The following is a 22,821-nucleotide window of genomic DNA, read 5'->3' as shown; positions in this document are numbered from 1 at the left end:
TTTCAGCCGGGGTAAATTTGATCTTGGTTGCACGACCCTTCTGAACCACCACATTGATACGGGTGACTCTCCTCCTATTCGGCAAAACTCATATCGGTTGAGCCCGGCTGAAAAGGAGCATGTACGCCTCGCAGTTAACGATATGTTAGCCGCGGATGTTATTTCCCCGTCCACAAGCCCGTGGGGCGCTCCGATTGTGTTGGTGAAGAAGCCTGACGGGAGTCTGCGCTTCTGCATGGACTTCCACAAACTGAACAAAGTGTCCGTAGCTGATGCGTACCCCCTGCCCCGTATGGATGATTCGCTGGATGCGATGACTGCTCAAGGCCTAAGACTGCTTTCCGAATGCCGCAAGGCTTGTTTGAATTTAACAGACTCCCGATGGGCCTCCACTCGGCTCCGGCGACTTTTCAAAGACTTATGGAGCTGGTCCTGGCAGGACTCGAGTGGGACTCCTGCCTGATATACTTAGATTACATAATTGTGTTCAGTCGCACGTTCGATGAGCATCTGACCCAGCTGCGTGCTGTTTTCCTTAAGATGCGAGAGGCCAATCTTAAGTTTAAACCTCAGAAATGCCACATGTTGCAAATGTCTGTGCGATACCTCGGGCACATAGTCAGCAAATCAGGTATCGTGACCGATCCTGTTAAGATTGCGTGCGTGCACACGTTGGCCCACCCCCAAGTCGGTGGGTGAGGTACGCAGTTTTATCGGTTTTGCTTCCTATTACCGTCGCTTTGTGCCCGGGTTCGCCACCGTTGCCAAACCTCTCCACGCCCTGACGGCAAAAGGACAGAAATTTCGGTGGGGTGCGGAGGATGGCTTGGTGGGGGCCCCTCCCTTCCAATACTCAAGTGGTGAATGGGGTGGAGAGGGTTGTGGCATACGGTAGTAAAGTGCTCTCGCCAGCGGAACAGCATTACTGTGTGACGCGCAGAGAACTACTCGCTATAGTTTTTTTGTGCAACAATACTGGCCGTATTTATATGGCAGGTGGTTCGGAGTGCACTCCGATCACGCCGCCCTCCAGTACGCCTTGCGCGTTGAGCAACCATCGGGCCAGCTCTCGCACTGGTTGCAAATCCTGCAGGATTATTCGTTCCGTAAGGGGACGTGGCACGCCATTGCGGATGCACTGTCGCGTTTGCCCCCGGACGGCAGCTGTTTATGTCTCGTGGGCTCGGCCCGTTGTAAGTCGCCAGATAGGACTGGTTCTCCCCCCATTGTTGCGTCGGCATCAACTTCCTCTGCCGCGGAGCCCAGTGCTCCTGTACTATGTGACGTTGCCCTGGGGTTGAGCCACTCAGAATGGGGGCGCCTCCAGGCAGAAGACGCCTCGCTGTTACAGATGTGGCGCTGTGTTGAGGGTTCCTGTGGTGACTCGCATCGGTGCAGGATGGCCCCCATCATATTGCAGGGGGGCCTGTTGATGCATTGGGATGGCGGGCTGCAACGATGCAGTATCATTGTGCCCACAAGCCTCAGGGGCAGGTTGATTGTGGCCATCCATGAGCGGCTGATACATTTGGGGGTTAACAAGACCTTGGCCACTCTTAGGCTCGACTATTCTTGGCCCGGCATGGCGGCGGATATCAGAAACGTCTTGAAAGGTTGCGTGCAGTGTGCTTGCCGCAAACCACCGCCGGTTAAGAGTTTCCCGCCACTGCAGTCAATTACAGTATCCCACATCAATGAGATTGTAGCCCTAGACATGTTGGGACTCTTCCCCACTACGGCCCGAGGAAATAAATACTTGCTTGTGGGCGTTGAATATTTTTCCCACTGGGTCGTGGCTTGGCCGCTCCCTAACCAATCGGCTGCTGCGATCAATGAGGCATTTTTGCATGGCTACTTGCTTGATAAAAGACCCCCAGAGCGCCTCCTCACTGACCAGGGGAAAAATGTATCTGCTAATCTGCTTAAGGAAGTGTGCGACCTTTTAGGGACGGAGAAGGTGCGCACATCGCCCTACCATCCCCAGACAGAAGGGATGGTAGAGCGTCTCAATAGGACTCTGACCTCAATGCTGAGTCAGCAGGTCAATGAATCTCAGAAGAACTGGGATTTGCGCATCCCTGGGGTGCTTGCTGCCTACAGAACGGCTCCGCACGTTTCCACTGGTTACTCACCGTTTTTTTTCATGTATGGGCGGGAACCATACCCCGCCATTGATGTCCAGCTTAAGGTATCTCTTGCGAAGCCGAAGGCTTCCATTTTCGATCCTATGCGGTTTACTCTTCAATGTATCTCGGAGGCGCGAGCAGCCTCCAGGGAAAACTCTGCTGCACCGCAATTGGCAAACAAGAAGTTGAGGGCTCGTCACTTGTCGGGCAGGCGGTGGGCCCCGGGCGACATGGCCTGGCTGCACTGTCCGCAAGTGCCTGTTGGCACGTCTCCCAAGCTGTCTAAGCTGTGACGAGGTCCGGTTGAAGTGGTGCGGGCCGACCGGCCTCAGTGCGTTAGGATCCGGTTCGGTTGCCGGAATTGGTTCGTGCATCCGTCGAGGCTTAAACCGTTCGTTCATCCCCACCATGTCCCCTCATCTTCCAATCCCCGCGGGCCGAGTGTCGGGTGTGCTTGGCGAGCTGGGGGCCCCTCAGGGTGGTTCTATCATTCCACCCACAGGATCGGGGGTCGTGACCCTCCCGACGCTGCCGGCCGCTGCCCTTCCAGAGGGCTCACTGCGCGAAGGGCGGCCGTCGCCCGTCCGCCCTCCATCAACGCCGCCGCCCTTGATGGCATGACTGCACCCACCCGCCTGTGTCGATTCTCCCCCAGGACCTTCCATGGAGCTTAGACCCACCTCACCTGGAGGTCCAGCCACGCGGACTCGCTCGAAAACCGCGCGTTTCAAATGACTCTTTCACACGTTAGAGTTGATTGCTCTCGTTCTCGGTGTACATATGTTGCTCGCGTAACTTGTTGTCGCTCGCCGGTTATTTATTGACGTTCTGTTTCATTTGGAGGCACACAGGTTTTGGTTTTATATGGTCACAGCCGGGACGGCTGTATGTTACACGGGGGGGGGGGGGGGGGGGGGTGATGTAGTGACATATGACGTCACTACTATGTCGGGTCTGCACACACATGATGTCACTACCATGTCGGGTCTGTACACACACGACGTCACTGCCGGGTAGGGCAGTGCAGAGGCTGTTGACATGTGCCACGGAGGTCGTGGCAGGCCGTGGCACTCTGGGTGACCCCAGCCAGACACATGACCGGATCAAGGTGGGGGCCAGGGTCCAGGGGGGACCCTGGGGGTCATGTGGTCGGCGTCCGGAACCTTCTCGAGGGTTCGAGAAGGGGGGCGTGGCCGGGGTGTGCCCGGCCACACTGGAGAGAACCACCACAGTTGGTATGCACTGTTGTAGTAATAGCAGTGCATACCGTCGATGTGTGTGTGCGTAAGTCGATGTGTGTGTGTTAGTCAATGTGTGTGCGTGGTGCGTGTGTGTAGACAACTAATAATTTCTAAATAAGTTACTTAAATGTACAATAATAATGTGTGTCTAAGTCCATGTGTGCGTGTGAGTAGATGTGCGTGTCTGCGGCGATGTGTGTGTGTAGTCGATGTGTGTGTGTGAGTCAATGTGTTTGTGAGTCGATATGTGTGTGTGTGTGTCAGTCGAAGTGTGTGTGTTAGTCGCTGTGTGTGCGTGGCTCCATGTGAGTCAGTGTAAGTCCATTTCTTTGTGTGTGTAGGTCCATGTGTGTGCGTGAGTCCATGTGTGTGTGTATGTACGTACATGTGTAAGTCCATGTGTGTGTATCGGTCCATGTGTGTGTGGCTCTATGTGCGTGTGTGAGTCAATGTGTGTTTGTGTGCGAGTCTATGTGTGTCAGTCCATGTGTATACGCCGATGTGTGTACGTGTGTGAGAGTCCATGTGTGTGTGTGCATCGATGTGTCTGTAACTCTATATGTGTGTGTGTGTAAGTCCATATGTGTGTGTATGTCTATGTGTGTGTGAGTCTATGTATGTGTGTGTGTGGATCCATGTGTGTGCAAGTCTATGGATGTGTGTGAGTCGATAAGTGTGTGTAAGTCTATGTGTGTGTGAGTCGCTGTGTGTGTGTAACTCCATGTGTGTGTGTCTAAAGTCGATGTCTGTGTGTGAGTCCATGTGTGTGTAAGTCTATGTGTTTCTATGTGTGTGGGTCAATGTGTGTGTCGAAGTCGATGTGTGTGTGTATCTTTTTTCGCCCAGGCAACGCCGGGTACTTCCTGCTAGTATCCAATAAACTTTCAAGTACACTAGTTAACAACCTTCTAAAATTAAGTCAACAGAGGCTGTAAATGAATAACATGTTTACCTTTTAATTGATCTTGATTTGAAGCTTTCGTGACTGCAGGAATCCATACTCTTTGGTTATTTCGGTAAAGTCACGGAGGTAGAAAATAAAATATAAATAATATATCACGACGTTTCGATCGCAACACAAGCGTTCGTCATCGGGAAGAAAAAAATAAACCCGTAAAAACTAAGTTTTTCACTATAAATCCTTTATATGCGTGGCATCGGGGCGGCTAGAGTCCTCTCGTCCTCTGGCTTGAGATGGCTGCCACCTATGGGTCAGATGATTGTCTGGCAGCATTAAACAATTGGTAATTAAATATTTAAAAAAATTTCCCTAAACAGTGTAAAATTTTGGAAAAAATGTTTTTCACGAAAATGCATTGTCACGCACAACGAGTCTGTGTGCAAAATGTCAGCTCGATTGGATCACGGGAAGTGGGTTAAAAAACGACCGAAAGATTTGCACGGCCCTAAGCAAGCAAGCGAACTTAATATAAAGGATTTAAAAAGAGGGGGACAGCTGCTGAGGCAGACTGTTTTAAAAGGTTTAAAATGGGTGTAGCCCAAGGGTCATAAACGAAGTAGGCGGGGCTAGTGATGTTAATGTGAGAAATTAGCATGTAAATGTAAGATCAGAGGGCGACCTCCACGATGAGGGCACGGAGGTGGCTATGTTAATGTGAGAGATTAGCATGTTAATGTAAGATCGGAGAGCGGCCTCCACGAGGCAGCTGCCTCGACGCAAGAGAACCACCACAACAGTGGCCATGCCAGTGAGACACACAGCCCATAAAACAGTAAGAACCATCGATACATCGAGGCTAAGGGCGCAGAGGTGGCCATGTTAGTGAGACCCCAGACCGTTAATGCATTGCCCTGTGGGTTGCTTCCAATATTTTACTTATTTATGCCCTTTCAGTACAAATAGATTGTATCTCTTATTTTTAAGTTGGTTTTCTTTAAATCTAGTTTAGGAAATTGTCATAATTTATGTATAATTATTAAATACCATGGTACTTTCATATCTCAGTTTAACATGCACATTTAATGTACCTTAAAGTACTGTATTTGGGAAATCAAGACTGTTTGATGGAGGCATGTAATCATGCAACAACATAATGAACTCTTGCAAACGCAGGCACACACTAATGTTAATATACCCTCCCCCCCTCTCCACTTCTCATGCAGATGCTGAAAAACTCATTAAGGGAAAACTTAAGTTGAAAGAAAATCAGTTAATAGGCCATCGTTTCTATGAGTCGAATGGTTTATTCATACTCACAGAGGATGAAAGGGGCACCCAGGGCCTGGAACCACATGAATTAAAAGTAGATCCTATTTTGATGGAATTCATCTCTTTACACCCTGAAGACTCCGACAAGCTTCAAGAGCAATTAAAAACACACCAGGCCAGATTTATGTGGCCTGCTGGGTCTGCTAAAGATGTGATGAGGATTGTACCTGCATATGCTGATAATCAAGTAATCTGCTACAAGCTGAGGAGATGTTGGTCAAAGTCTGTGGCAAAGGAATGTATAGAGTTTTTCAACAAATACAAGCGTTGCTCAGAAACGTTTAATGATAATACATTTGAGGCCATTGTTGAAAAAGTTTCTCCAAGTCTGCAGGAAAGGATTCAGATCATTCCTGACAAGACAAATTTTCATATAATGTTAGTTGGTCTGAAAGACGATGTTGAATTGTTTCAAGGAAAACTTTCCAAATTACATGATGACATACGTTTAGAGATGCAACGAATCGAAAATCTAAAGATATCAGAAGTTACTATGAGGAAATGTCATTTAGATTTATTTAAAATACATGGGCTTGAAAAACTAATTATGCAAGAGTTCCCAGGTACCGTCATAAATTTCGATCTGGATAAGAATAAAATACTAATAGAAGGACCAAAAGACAGTGCCAATGAGGTTAAATCTAAAATTATGGAAGTTTTAATACAATGTTCTGAAAATATTTTGGACATTTCTCAAGAAATAAAAACATTTCTCATGCAGTTAAATAATGAAGAATTTATTCAATATGCATTTTGTAAAAATGGCATACGGGCTACTATGTCAGAAAGGGGCAAGGATATTACACTTATTGGCGCCAGTGATGATGATTTAATTAAAGCAGAAAAATTGTTTCATGAATTAGTTGTACAAATAAAAGTTAATCTCAAGGAAGAATTTGATTTGCAAAAAAAGCCCAGGGAATGGGAAGAATTTGTGGAAGGCCTAAAGAAGAAAAAAGAACTATCCATGGTTGGAATAACAGGGGCACCATTTCAAATTCACAGAGTTTTTCAAAGTGATAAAGACATTATTCTTACAGGATTAAGAGATGTGATTAAAACGGTTGAATGGGAAATAACAGATTTCGTTGAGATAGGACTGGTTCTCCCCCCATTGTTGCGTCGGCATCAACTTCCTCTGCCGCGGAGCCCAGTGCTCCTGTACTATGTGACGTTGCCCTGGGGTTGAGCCACTCAGAATGGGGGCGCCTCCAGGCAGAAGACGCCTCGCTGTTACAGATGTGGCGCTGTGTTGAGGGTTCCTGTGGTGACTCGCATCGGTGCAGGATGGCCCCCATCATATTGCAGGGGGGCCTGTTGATGCATTGGGATGGCGGGCTGCAACGATGCAGTATCATTGTGCCCACAAGCCTCAGGGGCAGGTTGATTGTGGCCATCCATGAGCGGCTGATACATTTGGGGGTTAACAAGACCTTGGCCACTCTTAGGCTCGACTATTCTTGGCCCGGCATGGCGGCGGATATCAGAAACGTCTTGAAAGGTTGCGTGCAGTGTGCTTGCCGCAAACCACCGCCGGTTAAGAGTTTCCCGCCACTGCAGTCAATTACAGTATCCCACATCAATGAGATTGTAGCCCTAGACATGTTGGGACTCTTCCCCACTACGGCCCGAGGAAATAAATACTTGCTTGTGGGCGTTGAATATTTTTCCCACTGGGTCGTGGCTTGGCCGCTCCCTAACCAATCGGCTGCTGCGATCAATGAGGCATTTTTGCATGGCTACTTGCTTGATAAAAGACCCCCAGAGCGCCTCCTCACTGACCAGGGGAAAAATGTATCTGCTAATCTGCTTAAGGAAGTGTGCGACCTTTTAGGGACGGAGAAGGTGCGCACATCGCCCTACCATCCCCAGACAGAAGGGATGGTAGAGCGTCTCAATAGGACTCTGACCTCAATGCTGAGTCAGCAGGTCAATGAATCTCAGAAGAACTGGGATTTGCGCATCCCTGGGGTGCTTGCTGCCTACAGAACGGCTCCGCACGTTTCCACTGGTTACTCACCGTTTTTTTTCATGTATGGGCGGGAACCATACCCCGCCATTGATGTCCAGCTTAAGGTATCTCTTGCGAAGCCGAAGGCTTCCATTTTCGATCCTATGCGGTTTACTCTTCAATGTATCTCGGAGGCGCGAGCAGCCTCCAGGGAAAACTCTGCTGCACCGCAATTGGCAAACAAGAAGTTGAGGGCTCGTCACTTGTCGGGCAGGCGGTGGGCCCCGGGCGACATGGCCTGGCTGCACTGTCCGCAAGTGCCTGTTGGCACGTCTCCCAAGCTGTCTAAGCTGTGACGAGGTCCGGTTGAAGTGGTGCGGGCCGACCGGCCTCAGTGCGTTAGGATCCGGTTCGGTTGCCGGAATTGGTTCGTGCATCCGTCGAGGCTTAAACCGTTCGTTCATCCCCACCATGTCCCCTCATCTTCCAATCCCCGCGGGCCGAGTGTCGGGTGTGCTTGGCGAGCTGGGGGCCCCTCAGGGTGGTTCTATCATTCCACCCACAGGATCGGGGGTCGTGACCCTCCCGACGCTGCCGGCCGCTGCCCTTCCAGAGGGCTCACTGCGCGAAGGGCGGCCGTCGCCCGTCCGCCCTCCATCAACGCCGCCGCCCTTGATGGCATGACTGCACCCACCCGCCTGTGTCGATTCTCCCCCAGGACCTTCCATGGAGCTTAGACCCACCTCACCTGGAGGTCCAGCCACGCGGACTCGCTCGAAAACCGCGCGTTTCAAATGACTCTTTCACACGTTAGAGTTGATTGCTCTCGTTCTCGGTGTACATATGTTGCTCGCGTAACTTGTTGTCGCTCGCCGGTTATTTATTGACGTTCTGTTTCATTTGGAGGCACACAGGTTTTGGTTTTATATGGTCACAGCCGGGACGGCTGTATGTTACACGGGGGGGGGGGGGGGGGGGGTGATGTAGTGACATATGACGTCACTACTATGTCGGGTCTGCACACACATGATGTCACTACCATGTCGGGTCTGTACACACACGACGTCACTGCCGGGTAGGGCAGTGCAGAGGCTGTTGACATGTGCCACGGAGGTCGTGGCAGGCCGTGGCACTCTGGGTGACCCCAGCCAGACACATGACCGGATCAAGGTGGGGGCCAGGGTCCAGGGGGGACCCTGGGGGTCATGTGGTCGGCGTCCGGAACCTTCTCGAGGGTTCGAGAAGGGGGGCGTGGCCGGGGTGTGCCCGGCCACACTGGAGAGAACCACCACAGTTGGTATGCACTGTTGTAGTAATAGCAGTGCATACCGTCGATGTGTGTGTGCGTAAGTCGATGTGTGTGTGTTAGTCAATGTGTGTGCGTGGTGCGTGTGTGTAGACAACTAATAATTTCTAAATAAGTTACTTAAATGTACAATAATAATGTGTGTCTAAGTCCATGTGTGCGTGTGAGTAGATGTGCGTGTCTGCGGCGATGTGTGTGTGTAGTCGATGTGTGTGTGTGAGTCAATGTGTTTGTGAGTCGATATGTGTGTGTGTGCGTGGCTCCATGTGAGTCAGTGTGAGTCCATTTCTTTGTGTGTGTAGGTCCATGTGTGTGCGTGAGTCCATGTGTGTGTGTATGTACGTACATGTGTAAGTCCATGTGTGTGTATCGGTCCATGTGTGTGTGGCTCTATGTGCGTGTGTGAGTCAATGTGTGTTTGTGTGCGAGTCTATGTGTGTCAGTCCATGTGTATACGCCGATGTGTGTACGTGTGTGAGAGTCCATGTGTGTGTGTGCATCGATGTGTCTGTAACTCTATATGTGTGTGTGTGTAAGTCCATATGTGTGTGTATGTCTATGTGTGTGTGAGTCTATGTATGTGTGTGTGTGGATCCATGTGTGTGCAAGTCTATGGATGTGTGTGAGTCGATAAGTGTGTGTAAGTCTATGTGTGTGTGAGTCGCTGTGTGTGTGTAACTCCATGTGTGTGTGTCTAAAGTCGATGTCTGTGTGTGAGTCCATGTGTGTGTAAGTCTATGTGTTTCTATGTGTGTGGGTCAATGTGTGTGTCGAAGTCGATGTGTGTGTGTATCTTTTTTCGCCCAGGCAACGCCGGGTACTTCCTGCTAGTATCCAATAAACTTTCAAGTACACTAGTTAACAACCTTCTAAAATTAAGTCAACAGAGGCTGTAAATGAATAACATGTTTACCTTTTAATTGATCTTGATTTGAAGCTTTCGTGACTGCAGGAATCCATACTCTTTGGTTATTTCGGTAAAGTCACGGAGGTAGAAAATAAAATATAAATAATATATCACGACGTTTCGATCGCAACACAAGCGTTCGTCATCGGGAAGAAAAAAATAAACCCGTAAAAACTAAGTTTTTCACTATAAATCCTTTATATGCGTGGCATCGGGGCGGCTAGAGTCCTCTCGTCCTCTGGCTTGAGATGGCTGCCACCTATGGGTCAGATGATTGTCTGGCAGCATTAAACAATTGGTAATTAAATATTTAAAAAAATTTCCCTAAACAGTGTAAAATTTTGGAAAAAATGTTTTTCACGAAAATGCATTGTCACGCACAACGAGTCTGTGTGCAAAATGTCAGCTCGATTGGATCACGGGAAGTGGGTTAAAAAACGACCGAAAGATTTGCACGGCCCTAAGCAAGCAAGCGAACTTAATATAAAGGATTTAAAAAGAGGGGGACAGCTGCTGAGGCAGACTGTTTTAAAAGGTTTAAAATGGGTGTAGCCCAAGGGTCATAAACGAAGTAGGCGGGGCTAGTGATGTTAATGTGAGAAATTAGCATGTAAATGTAAGATCAGAGGGCGACCTCCACGATGAGGGCACGGAGGTGGCTATGTTAATGTGAGAGATTAGCATGTTAATGTAAGATCGGAGAGCGGCCTCCACGAGGCAGCTGCCTCGACGCAAGAGAACCACCACAACAGTGGCCATGCCAGTGAGACACACAGCCCATAAAACAGTAAGAACCATCGATACATCGAGGCTAAGGGCGCAGAGGTGGCCATGTTAGTGAGACCCCAGACCGTTAATGCATTGCCCTGTGGGTTGCTTCCAATATTTTACTTATTTATGCCCTTTCAGTACAAATAGATTGTATCTCTTATTTTTAAGTTGGTTTTCTTTAAATCTAGTTTAGGAAATTGTCATAATTTATGTATAATTATTAAATACCATGGTACTTTCATATCTCAGTTTAACATGCACATTTAATGTACCTTAAAGTACTGTATTTGGGAAATCAAGACTGTTTGATGGAGGCATGTAATCATGCAACAACATAATGAACTCTTGCAAACGCAGGCACACACTAATGTTAATATACCCTCCCCCCCTCTCCACTTCTCATGCAGATGCTGAAAAACTCATTAAGGGAAAACTTAAGTTGAAAGAAAATCAGTTAATAGGCCATCGTTTCTATGAGTCGAATGGTTTATTCATACTCACAGAGGATGAAAGGGGCACCCAGGGCCTGGAACCACATGAATTAAAAGTAGATCCTATTTTGATGGAATTCATCTCTTTACACCCTGAAGACTCCGACAAGCTTCAAGAGCAATTAAAAACACACCAGGCCAGATTTATGTGGCCTGCTGGGTCTGCTAAAGATGTGATGAGGATTGTACCTGCATATGCTGATAATCAAGTAATCTGCTACAAGCTGAGGAGATGTTGGTCAAAGTCTGTGGCAAAGGAATGTATAGAGTTTTTCAACAAATACAAGCGTTGCTCAGAAACGTTTAATGATAATACATTTGAGGCCATTGTTGAAAAAGTTTCTCCAAGTCTGCAGGAAAGGATTCAGATCATTCCTGACAAGACAAATTTTCATATAATGTTAGTTGGTCTGAAAGACGATGTTGAATTGTTTCAAGGAAAACTTTCCAAATTACATGATGACATACGTTTAGAGATGCAACGAATCGAAAATCTAAAGATATCAGAAGTTACTATGAGGAAATGTCATTTAGATTTATTTAAAATACATGGGCTTGAAAAACTAATTATGCAAGAGTTCCCAGGTACCGTCATAAATTTCGATCTGGATAAGAATAAAATACTAATAGAAGGACCAAATAACAGTGCCAATGAGGTTAAATCTAAAATTATGGAAGTTTTAATACAATGTTCTGAAAATATTTTGGACATTTCTCAAGAAATAAAAACATTTCTCATGCAGTTAAATAATGAAGAATTTATTCAATATGCATTTTGTAAAAATGGCATACGGGCTACTATGTCAGAAAGGGGCAAGGATATTACACTTATTGGCGCCAGTGATGATGATTTAATTAAAGCAGAAAAATTGTTTCATGAATTAGTTGTACAAATAAAAGTTAATCTCAAGGAAGAATTTGATTTGCAAAAAAAGCCCAGGGAATGGGAAGAATTTGTGGAAGGCCTAAAGAAGAAAAAAGAACTATCCATGGTTGGAATAACAGGGGCACCATTTCAAATTCACAGAGTTTTTCAAAGTGATAAAGACATTATTCTTACAGGATTAAGAGATGTGATTAAAACGGTTGAATGGGAAATAACAGATTTCGTTGAAAATAATATAATAGTAACATATTTCTTCCCATTAAAATCGTTAGGTGCATTGTCTTACCTTGACAAATATTGTGACGTTGCCAGTCAGCTACCAGATTGTTCAAAAGTCATATCGCAAAAACATACATCAAACGTATATGGCTACAATATAAGTTCGAAAGCAAAGGACAAAGAAAAAAACATAAACATTTTAGAACAATTATCAGCTCGTGTTATTTCAAAAACGGTGACTATTCAAAAACCAGGCGCTGCCAAGTATTTGCGTGGACAAGGTAAATTAATTATGGCTATGTCAGAAATTAAACACAAATGCATAATCCTTATTGATCAGCCTAAAGACCAACAAGGCACAGATTTGTTGCAAATTCACACTGGTCAATTAATATGCCAAATTACACTAAATAAAATAACAGTGTCTGTACAAAAAGGAGATCTTCAGCATCATTGTGTAGACGTGGTAGTGAATGCTGCAAACAGACAGTTGAATCATGCTGGTGGTTTGGCAAAAAGTTTGCTTGATGCAGGTGGGAAAATAATTCAGGATGAGAGTGACATAATCGTACACAATAAAGGTGGCATTTTAATGGAAGGAGATGCTGTTTTTACGAAAGCAGGAGCTTTACCTTGCAAGGCACTGATTCATGCCATTGGCCCTGATTGGGACTCTAATTTAGCCGAAATCAAGATAAACACGTTGAAACAAACGGTTCATAAAAGCCTTCGTCTGGCTGCAGATAAGAAATATGAATCTATTGCAATACCAGCGATAAGCTCTGGAATATTTGAATTTCCTTTGCAACCGTGTTGCGAAACAATAATGTCAACAGTAAAAGAATTCTGTGAGACGGATGCAAACGATTCCTCTACTCTCAAAGATATCCGACTTGTTAACAATGATGATATCACTGTAATGATGATGAAGGAATCCTTCATAACAGTTTTTGGTCAAAAAAAGCTGAGCTCTGATTTCAATAATCCCAAAATATCAAATAAAAATACTTTTGAAAAAGACTTTACCAAATTGAAGAAAACGGGTTTACATACATTCCAATCATCTTCCTCGCAAGCCGAGTACAAGCGTAAAGAAAAGGTAAGATTTTTAGATATTTTTAATAATATGCACATTTTAACATTGTTTGAGTTAATGTATGTTTATGCACAATTTTTTTAATAAATAAATAAACCTTTAAAATGTGTTTTATGCAGGATCCAAATGTCACGTATTTTTTTTAGCAAATGCAAAGCTATACCAAATTGCATGAAACAAAATAATGTTATCACCAGGTGTACCGAGAACTACTGACATTAATACAGGACTATTGGAGAACGTTAATGCAATATCAACCTACGTTAATGACTTAAGAGTAATCACGTACGTATTTAATTTTTAAGTAAATGAGACGATATACAACAATCAATTCCTTACACTTAACTACATTTCAGCTTCGTTAAAAATGTAATGTTGCTTCTTGTGTCGTGACCCTCTCAAAATAATTATTTGGGGTATTTTTTATATATATAACTAGGTGATTGGGGATGGCCAGTATTAATGCTGACGTGTAGAGAAATGCAAAAGCATCAGACGGTTCAATCAAGAGCTTACAATTATACCGCAGTTTTAATCGGCTTATTTGGTTGAAGGATTGTTTGGGATGATACGTAGGCGGACGGATTTACAATATGCGTATTGTTTATATTATATGCGAATTTATTTCTACAATTAAACATGTTACCAAACAGTTAATCAGAATCGCAACGTAAGGTTGAAAATACATCTTGAATGCTTATGTTCTCGTCAGAATATTGTTCTCATTAAAACATGTCTTGGCCAGGGCACAACCGCAAAAATAACTAAATCAGCACAACCGCAAAACCGAAATTTGCTTCAGACATTTGAAGGCCTGGATATACAGTTGATTAAAGGAAACATAGAAAATGAGCAGGTAAGCCCTTGTGGAAATGACTGCAAAGACAACAGAAAGTGACTTGGATGGCTTGACAACACATGTATTAAAGTACTGTACCTTACTGTCTTATATAAATGCAAAAGTACTGCATACAGATTTGAAGCTTTCGTGACTGCAGGAATCCATACTCTTTGGTTCTTTCGGTAAAGTCACGTAGGTAGAAATAAAAAATATCTGCCGGGTACTTGTCTATTTTTCACGAGTTAATTCCCCCCCCCGCATCCCCAGCTTTCCTAGCCTCCCACTTCCAGCCCCGCCCACTTCCCCCCCCCGGCCTCACGTCCTGTCTCCCCCGAGCGCTCACGCAGCGCCCCCCTACCCCACACCCCCCCTCTCCGCCCCCTTGCTCCTCCCCCCTTTCTTACCTAAATAATCTTTTGACACGGCAGCTGTCCTCGCCCATTTCAGCAATTTTTTCTTGCTGTGGTTGTCCCACCTGATGACGGGCGCTTGTGTTGCGCCCGAAACGTCGTGATTTGTTTTATTTTATTTCTAATTACGTGACTTTACCGAAAGAACCAAAGAGTACTGCAAATAGTTAACACTTGATGTGTTTATGAAATGTTCTAAGTTAAAGACGACCATTATTTGCTCCTAAGCAGGAGTATTGGTAATCTGAAATCAAAGTACATTCACTCAGCCCATCTTAACCAATAACTTCATTTTATGGAAGGACTGGGAAATCTTGCTTTTTGACATCTACTTAAGTTGCCCCTAATAAATACATTTCCACCTTCATGGTGCACATACATGCTGCATATATATGAGCACCATAATGCTCTTATATTTGCGTGCATTGTCTCGTTCTTCTGGCCGTGGTCTTCACGTGGAACACAAGGGCGGTTATCATCAAATATTGTCAAAGTTCGGTAGTACTCTTCTTGCTTTCCAGCATTTCCCCACTTTGACTCGAGGGTTGCAGCGCGCCCCATGCAGTCTCTCATCCGGCAGCCATCACACACACATACACAGAGCCTCCAGGTGATGTTGAAGAACCACAATGGTGCCCATTTATTCGCACAGACTTACCAACACGCCAGCATACGAACAGGGCCTGCAACGTGATTCCCAGATCATGACTCGGCCACGACAAAAACATCAACCGCCATTCACCACGAAGTCACCACAGCGATTGTGCCAGCACCAACACTATCACCACTTCCCCAGCCCCTCACGTGTCTCTGACGTTCACTGGCGTAGGAATCAGTGACCGCTCATTTTTCCCTTGAGCTAATCATGACCCAGGGTTACTCACGATATTACACAATTCCAACACGCTCATCACGAGTTAGGGGCCGTCCATAAATGACATCACGCGATTTTGGACGGTTTTTGACCCCCACCCCCCCTCGTCACACGGCGTCACAAAAAGTCAGATCCCCCCTCAAATATGACGTCACAAAGCTCTGCCCCCCCAAAACAAATAAAACATGCTTCAAATCGCTTTAAACTATTGCCATTGTAATGCGTATTTAATGTGGCGCTGCACTCTGATGTTGTAGGAGAAAATATTTATTAAAAAGTATATATAATTAAGTAGAACGTGTTTTCCATATTTATTTAAAGTTGCGAATTTTGATATGACGTCACATTTTTCAACCCCCCCTTCGTCACACATCGTCACATATGTCTGACCCCCCCCTCCCCCTAGGTGCGTGACGTTTTTTCTGGACGGCACCTGAGTGGCAATATACTCACAACATTAAAATCAGAACCACACCTGTCACACATGTACAGAATTATATTTTTCTGTACAAATTCGCATGGCATAGATGCAGTGGCATAAACTATGACTTATTGCAAGACCAGTCGTTTTTATGAATTCCTCGTTGCCAGGTTGACATTTGGTCCTCGTAGCATGCAGATACACATTTGATTTTGTAGTGCAAATAAGCATGCTAGCGTTCGTGAGTTTTGAACTTTGCAGTCAACGTAATCACTTTTTGTTTCGCGCCGACAATTTGGCAAAGACAGGTTGTGGAGAAACACCTGGTAATGCTTGCACGTCTACAAACCACATTCTTTACCAAATTTTAAAAAAATGTGAATTTGTATAACGTTTGTTCGAAATGTCAAACAATGACAAAGATTCCCCGTATAACCTGAACAGAATTATGAGGCAAGTGCTGTTAGCGAGCACTATCTATGATGGCCGAAACAGCACACGAGTGGGTGGGTGGCCAAGCACCACGCCCGACCGCGTGGTCGATGTTGACACACCGCACCAGGCACTCATTTGAGCCTGAGTCGACCTAGGGGAAGCCCAGACCGGTTTAGAAAATCGTCACTAGGGTTGGCCGTGAGCAGGAATCGAACTCGGGTCGTGCGGTTCATAGCGCGCTAACCGCTACACTATCACTTAATTATTCAATGTGTGTGTGTTATATAATGCATATGTCGATGCCACCCTGATCTTACATGAAGATTTATATAATATCAAACAAATGTTTATTTCCTTTTATTGTTTTTACCATAGGTGGATGTGATTGTCAATACTGTCTCGAATGATTTAGATTTAAGCTATGGAGGAGTTTCATCAGCACTCCTGGAAAAAGCTGGTCCACAGTTACAAATGCTTACAACAGCAATATCAGGAGGTCAAAATGCAGATGATGGAGATGTAATACCTATAAAAATTAAAGAATGCAAATTGAAATGTCGTGAAGTCTACCAAACTGTCTGCTGTCATTGGGATGAAAGCATTGGTGAAACGGTAAATATGGTAACTTTTAAGTATTACACTGCCATGTGTATTTCTGACAGAAATTGTAAAAAAAAAGGTTTATTGTATTTTTTTGGGATAAATATTGATATTGTGTTTCATTTAAAGGTCCTGCGGAAAATAATTTCCAGTTGCCTCCAGATGGCCCATAAATCTAAATATCGAAGTGTCGTTTTTCCCGCCATTGGCACTGGTAATCTGAATTTTCCAAGAGCTATCACAGCATGCATATTTTTTGACGAACTGGTGGACTTCAGCAAAAAATACCCAAAAACACCGATTCAGTCTGTCAGAATTGTGGTATTTGGAAAGGACGAATCAACGTATGCGGTAAGTACTTTAACGTTTGAACAATTAATCATTGGAATTATTTGTTGAACTAAACACATGTTTTCAACAAATGTAGAAGTTTTGCTCATAATTGTTATTTGACCATACATTTACGTCAGCAAGTAGCTTGTTATCTGTTCAAAGAGCAATCGAATAGGCAGTCAGCCGAATTAAGTAAATTGCTTATTGTTTGGTGCACATTGCTCAAAATGTCACAAATGTTTTTTTTCTGAACGCTGTTATTGATGAATATAAGTAAAACATATATAATAAATGTACGAGCCATAAACAGCCCGAGCAACCACCAGGTTCCACGAGACTCCAAAATCATGAATAGAAAGAGATGGATATGGGTTTATGACAGGGTACTGATCTAGAGATGGTCATTTAAACGTCAAGGGATGGAAATCAGTCTGTAGACAATAGTGAAGGTAGAAGATGTGGATTAAAATAATGAGCCTGGTGCAAGCAGAGTGGGAGATCCTTGGAATATGAATACAGTAATTATAAATGAAAGGGAGGAATGCAGAGATGATTTTTTTAATGAAAAATAAGAATAGGTTTTAGCCTTTCTGACAATTAAACAGGTGTTAAGATGTTCAAACACGTTCGCCTTTTGGCGTCCTCTGGTCTGACACTGGTGAGACTAGGCCCTAAAAAAGGCTGTCTCTGGTGTAGGCAAATCAGTTTCAAAGACAATGCATATATTAAAGTATCAGAGCATGTTTGTTTGCATGTTCACCACAAGTATGTGTGATTAACGCGAACTTGATTCTTTGCAAAAGGTTTATATTTGGTGTTTGAACATTTTAAGACCTGTTTTATTGCCAGAAAGGGTAAAATCTATTCTTATTTTTTCATGCCAAATAGATACCTTTTTCAAGGAACCAAGAAAGGGTAAAACTTATTCTTATTTTTCTTACTTTGAGGCTGGTAAAAAGGCCCCGTGAATGCCCAAGTTGTACAGAGAAAGAGATCAAACAGGCAACGTTTACGATGCTACCCTGTGCAGTATATGGAGGCTGATCACTGATGTGGTATAAGTATCTCTTCTTCATTTGTCCATTCTTATCCATCCACTGAAGTCAGTTGACTGCAAGTATTGTAGTACTTGAGATGGAGATTCCCTTAGAGAACTGTGATGCTGGCGTTATGTAAACTTGTTGTCGCTACAAGCGTGCTGGAATGCTAAACGACTAAACTTCTTCACCTCTCCCTCCGTCTTCTCCACTGGCGTCTCGTTAACTACCGCCGTCTTTTTAAATGTCTGCTGCAAGTCTTTACATCTCTCTGTGGGCTTTCCCTACATTATCTTGCCTCTCTCATCTTCTTGTATGTCTAACGTCTTTTGCACTGCACGTAGCCAACCGTGCTAATGTTCTCTCTCCTTCTCTTCATTCCCAATCTTCTGTCTCTCTGTCCCTCCTCCCTGTGCAATAAACACAAAAGTAACACAACACAATTCCACCCCCGTCCCCTTGTCAACAAGTGCACCGCCTCTGTCGCCAACTTCCCCCACGATCTGACCCCTTGACCGAACACAACAGGGTTCCAGGTGTAATAAAAGACTCCGTCAGCCACTGCTGGTCTCCGCTTGTCTTTTATTCAGGTTCTTCTCCGCACCCCACTGGTCTCCTCCACGGACCAGCGTCGTCTCGCGCGCACCCCGCGCACGCCCCCTCTCGCGTGCCACGCACGCTCCTCCGTTAGCTACTCTACTCCCGCACTCCGCACACCGCTGGCCGACGGCGTGCTGAGGTCCTTCGGCCACGTGGCCGATGGAGCGGATCTCTCTCTCGCCACCCAACGTGGCTCAGACTCTTAACTTCCCCGACTGCCCCGATCTCTTCCGGGCTCCCACTTATATCCATTCCCCCCACGTGACCCTGACTCCCCCCTCCCGGATCGTCAGATCCGGCCTTCCCATACTACCCCACTGGCTCCACCCCCATTCACCTCGCCTCCCATTGGAGCCGAGGTGAACGGTGGCCCCTCCCACACGCCCCGCAGACCAGGCTCCGCCCCCCAATACCCCGGGTTGTGTGATTGGACCAGAGCCCAGCAACAACCCCATTTATGCTCGCATTACATGACCCCCCCCCCAATGAAAAAGCCAGCCGTCCCGGCTGTAACAGGACAAAATAATGCGAGCGACAGTATCACAATCAGGAATCACCAGACACAACGGAGAGTATAACAACACAATTAAGGGAAGGGATTTGGAACGAGTGCGGGTCGCCGGCCCATCCTTCATGAGAGGCGGCACCCTTAAAGGTCGCAGTCCCGACAGGGTTTTAGGAGCGGCGGAACCGGAACCATCCGCCGCTGGTGGAGGCCTGTCCGTCCCAGCACCCCGTTCCCCAGAGAGGTCCGTAGTCGGGGCCCACTGCAACCGCGGCGGTGTTGGAGGGGCAGCGGGGCCAAGTGTCCCCGTCGCCGTGGTAGGCCCACCCGGTGCAGGAATCCCTGTGTCCGGCAGGATCACAGCCGGCCCGTCTACAGGAGGCACGACAGGCGCGCTTGCAGGTTGAACAGGCAAAGTCAGTGGCGCGTCGGACGCGACAGACACTAGCAAGGCAACGTTAGATGACGCATCCACTCGCGGGGCCACGTAGGGTTTCAATCGGGACGTGTGAATGTATCAACGCCGCGATCCGACCCGAACGCGCGCGGACTGCAGGCTAGGGACCTCAATAAGCACAACCGGCCCCTTCCAGGGTTTGTGCAACTTAGGGGTGGTCCCCACCAGCACCTGTGGGCAGTGGAGCCAGGCCATGTCCCCCACTCGCCAGGGGGACCCACGATGAGAGCGCCGGGCGCAATGTTCGTTCCGGGCCTGGGTCCTGGCCGTAGCCAATCGGGTCGCCTCCCACGCTTCCGCCACGTGCCGAGCGGCGTCACGAATATACTCGGGGAGGGGCTTAACAGGACCCCTCGCCCGCGTGCCAAGTTGCACTTCCACCGGCGGCACATTCTCGCGGCCCTACATCAAAAAGAAGGGTGAGTACGCCGTTGACCCATGTGGCGCCATCCGGTAAGCGGAGAGTACCCCAGGGATATGCAAATCACAATTGGCCTGCTTCTCGCTAACTGTATGACAGAGCATGGCCGACAGGGTCCGGTTCAACCGTTCAACCATCCCATCAGTTTGTGGATTGTAGGGAGACGTCCGAACCTTGTTAGTTCCCAGTGCGTCGCACACATCCCGCAATAGGTTGGAAGAAAAATTTCGCCCTTGGTCTGTAAGCAACCTTTCCGGCGCCCCCTTGTCCATCACATATCCGAACAGAAATGCCTCCGTGATAGACGCCGCCAACTGGTCGGGCAAGGGCCAGGCCATCGGCCAGCGGGAAAGATATTTAACCCCGACCAACAAAAATTTGTTTCCCCGAGCGGACCGGGGGAAGGGCCCCAGAATATCCAACGCCACCAACTCGTTAACCCGCGACACTTGTATCGACTGCACTGGGGGAACATACGGTTGCTTAGGCGGCTTCCGCCGGGCACAGTCGGAGCACGCCCGAATATGTCCGACGACGTCAGTCGTCATGCCGTGCCAAAAATAATCCCGCTGTAACGTCAACAATGTTTTTCTTCACCCCGAGATGTTACAACTTCTCAGCGTGCAGAATCCGAATCAACTCATATCGCAACGACGACCGCACAACAAGACGCCAGCAATCGTGCAAGCCTTCCCTCCACATCAACAAGCCGTCACGGAGAGCCGCTCCCGGCGTCCCATCGGACGACGGATATCCCCTCTCCTTCGCAGCCCGACTCTGTAAGGCCCCCAGCGAATCATCGAGCAATTGCTCTCGAATCCACACGGAGCGCGGCAAATTCAAAACCCCCTCGGCCGGTTCCAGACACGTGGAAGCCCCGGGCATCTCCACAGCGGACATGACAGGACGTGGGGGCTGTGGAACCCGCGTGCACCAATTTGTGCCAGAGGCACAGGCGCAGGGGGATCCCTGCGGCAATCAGGAGAGCGCGTCCGCGTTTGCGTGACGCGACCCCTTACGATATTGAATCTCAAACGAAAATTCCTGCAAAGTTTCCAACCATCGCGCCAATTGTCCAGACGGTTGGTCAACTTTCAGGGAATATTGCAGAGCCGCGTGGTCTGTGCGCACAATAAATTTGCGGCCATACAAATACGGGCGGTATTGACGGATAAAATGCACTAGAGCCAACAGTTCCCGGTGGGTAACGCAGTAGCGGGTCTTTGCCCGAGATAAAATGCGGCTTCCGTAAGCCACCACGCGCTCGACGCCACCCTTAAACTGCGATAGGACGGCCCCAATCCACGTGTCACTAGCGTCGGTATCCAGAATAAAAGGCAGAGTGAAATCAGGGTAGTCCAGCGTCAGCGCTGACGCCAAGCGATTGCGTAGGCCATGAAACGCCGCCTCCTCCGCCGGCCCCCAGCTGAACCTCCGGTTCTTTGCCATAAGGAGGTGCAACGGCCTAGCGATCATAGCAAAATTTGGAATGAACCTGCGATAATAGGAAGCGAACCCGACAAAACGACGCACGTCAGCCACCGTGGCCGGAATCGGCCAGTCCCGGACGCACGCCGTTTTCTCCGGGTCCGTGGCCACACCGTCAGAGCTGACAATGTGGCCCAAATAGCGCACGGATCATTGCAAAAGGTGACACTTCTTGGGCTTAAATTTCAAATTGGCGGAACGCACCCTAGCAAAAACAGCATCCAATCTCTGAAGAAGCTCCTCAAACGTACGGCTGAACACAATAACATCATCCAAATATATCAAGCACGTGTCCCACTGCAGACCGGTCAACACGAGTTCCATCAACCTCTGGAACGTAGCAGGGGCGGCGCTCAACCCCATGGGAAGACAATTAAACTGAAACAGGCCCTGCGGCGTACGGAAAGCCATCTTTTCCCTCCAGGACTCGTCCAGGGGGAGCTGCCAGAACCCCGAAGAGAGGTCAAGAGTGGAAAAAAATTTCGCCCCAGACAAGGCATCGAGGGAATCATCCATACGCGGCAGGGGGTAAGCGTCCGCAACCAACACCTTGTTTAACTTCCGAAAATCCACACAAAACCGCAAATTACCATCCTTTTTCTTTACCAGGACCACCGGAGCGCCCCACAGGCTGTTGGATGGAGAGATAATGTCAGCGGCTAGCATATCATCCACTGCGCCGCGTACATGATCCCTCTCCGCCGGGCTCAATCGATGTGGATTCATCCGAATGGGAGCAGCATCCCTGGTATCAATATGGTGGGAGAGCAACGAGGTGCGTCCCAGATCGAAATCGTCTTTTCTAAAGACATCAGAATATTTTTCCAACAGCGCGCGAAGCGCGGACCGCTGGTCCGTAGTCAAGGACGCATTTTCTTGGGACAACCCGGCGATCCATCGATCGTCCTGCACCGTCGAGGCCGAAACCCCCCCTACGAGGCCCCGGTGGGCCAGATCTTCATGGGCCGTGAAGGCGGTCGTAGCATGGGCCAAAACCGTTCCGGCCGGCACGACGACATTGTCCGCGCCTCCATTCAACACTTGCAAAAACGGAGGCTGACCCGGCCGAACAATCGTCCGTGCCGCGACCAGCGCCAGGCCAGCTGTAACCACGTTGGACGGCGACAACAACATCCCCGCCGCCCCCTCGACCCCAGGCACGGGCTTCCGATAAT

General features: G+C 47.3%; 1 protein-coding gene across 6 annotated transcripts in view; it reads left to right on the top strand.

Moving 5' to 3' along the window:
• The window catches only part of LOC144729830 (protein mono-ADP-ribosyltransferase PARP14-like), a 117,051-nt gene that overhangs the window by 33,561 nt on the left and 60,669 nt on the right, over positions 1 to 22,821 (top strand). For all 6 annotated transcript variants that reach the window (XM_078610363.1, XM_078610348.1, XM_078610364.1 and 3 more), the window contains 4 exons: positions 10,940 to 13,227; positions 13,970 to 14,080; positions 16,581 to 16,817; positions 16,935 to 17,156. In XM_078610363.1, coding sequence (XP_078466489.1) covers positions 10,940 to 13,227; positions 13,970 to 14,080; positions 16,581 to 16,817; positions 16,935 to 17,156 — 2,858 coding nt within the window. The remainder of the gene's footprint in view (positions 1 to 10,939; positions 13,228 to 13,969; positions 14,081 to 16,580; positions 16,818 to 16,934; positions 17,157 to 22,821) is intronic.

This window comes from Lampetra planeri, chromosome 2 (assembly GCF_965212315.1).
Source record: "Lampetra planeri chromosome 2, kcLamPlan1.2.h2, whole genome shotgun sequence".
NCBI lineage: Eukaryota > Metazoa > Chordata > Hyperoartia > Petromyzontiformes > Petromyzontidae > Lampetra > Lampetra planeri.
The sequence above is the reverse complement of the archived record's forward strand: the minus strand, read 5'-3'. Positions and strand labels throughout refer to the sequence as shown.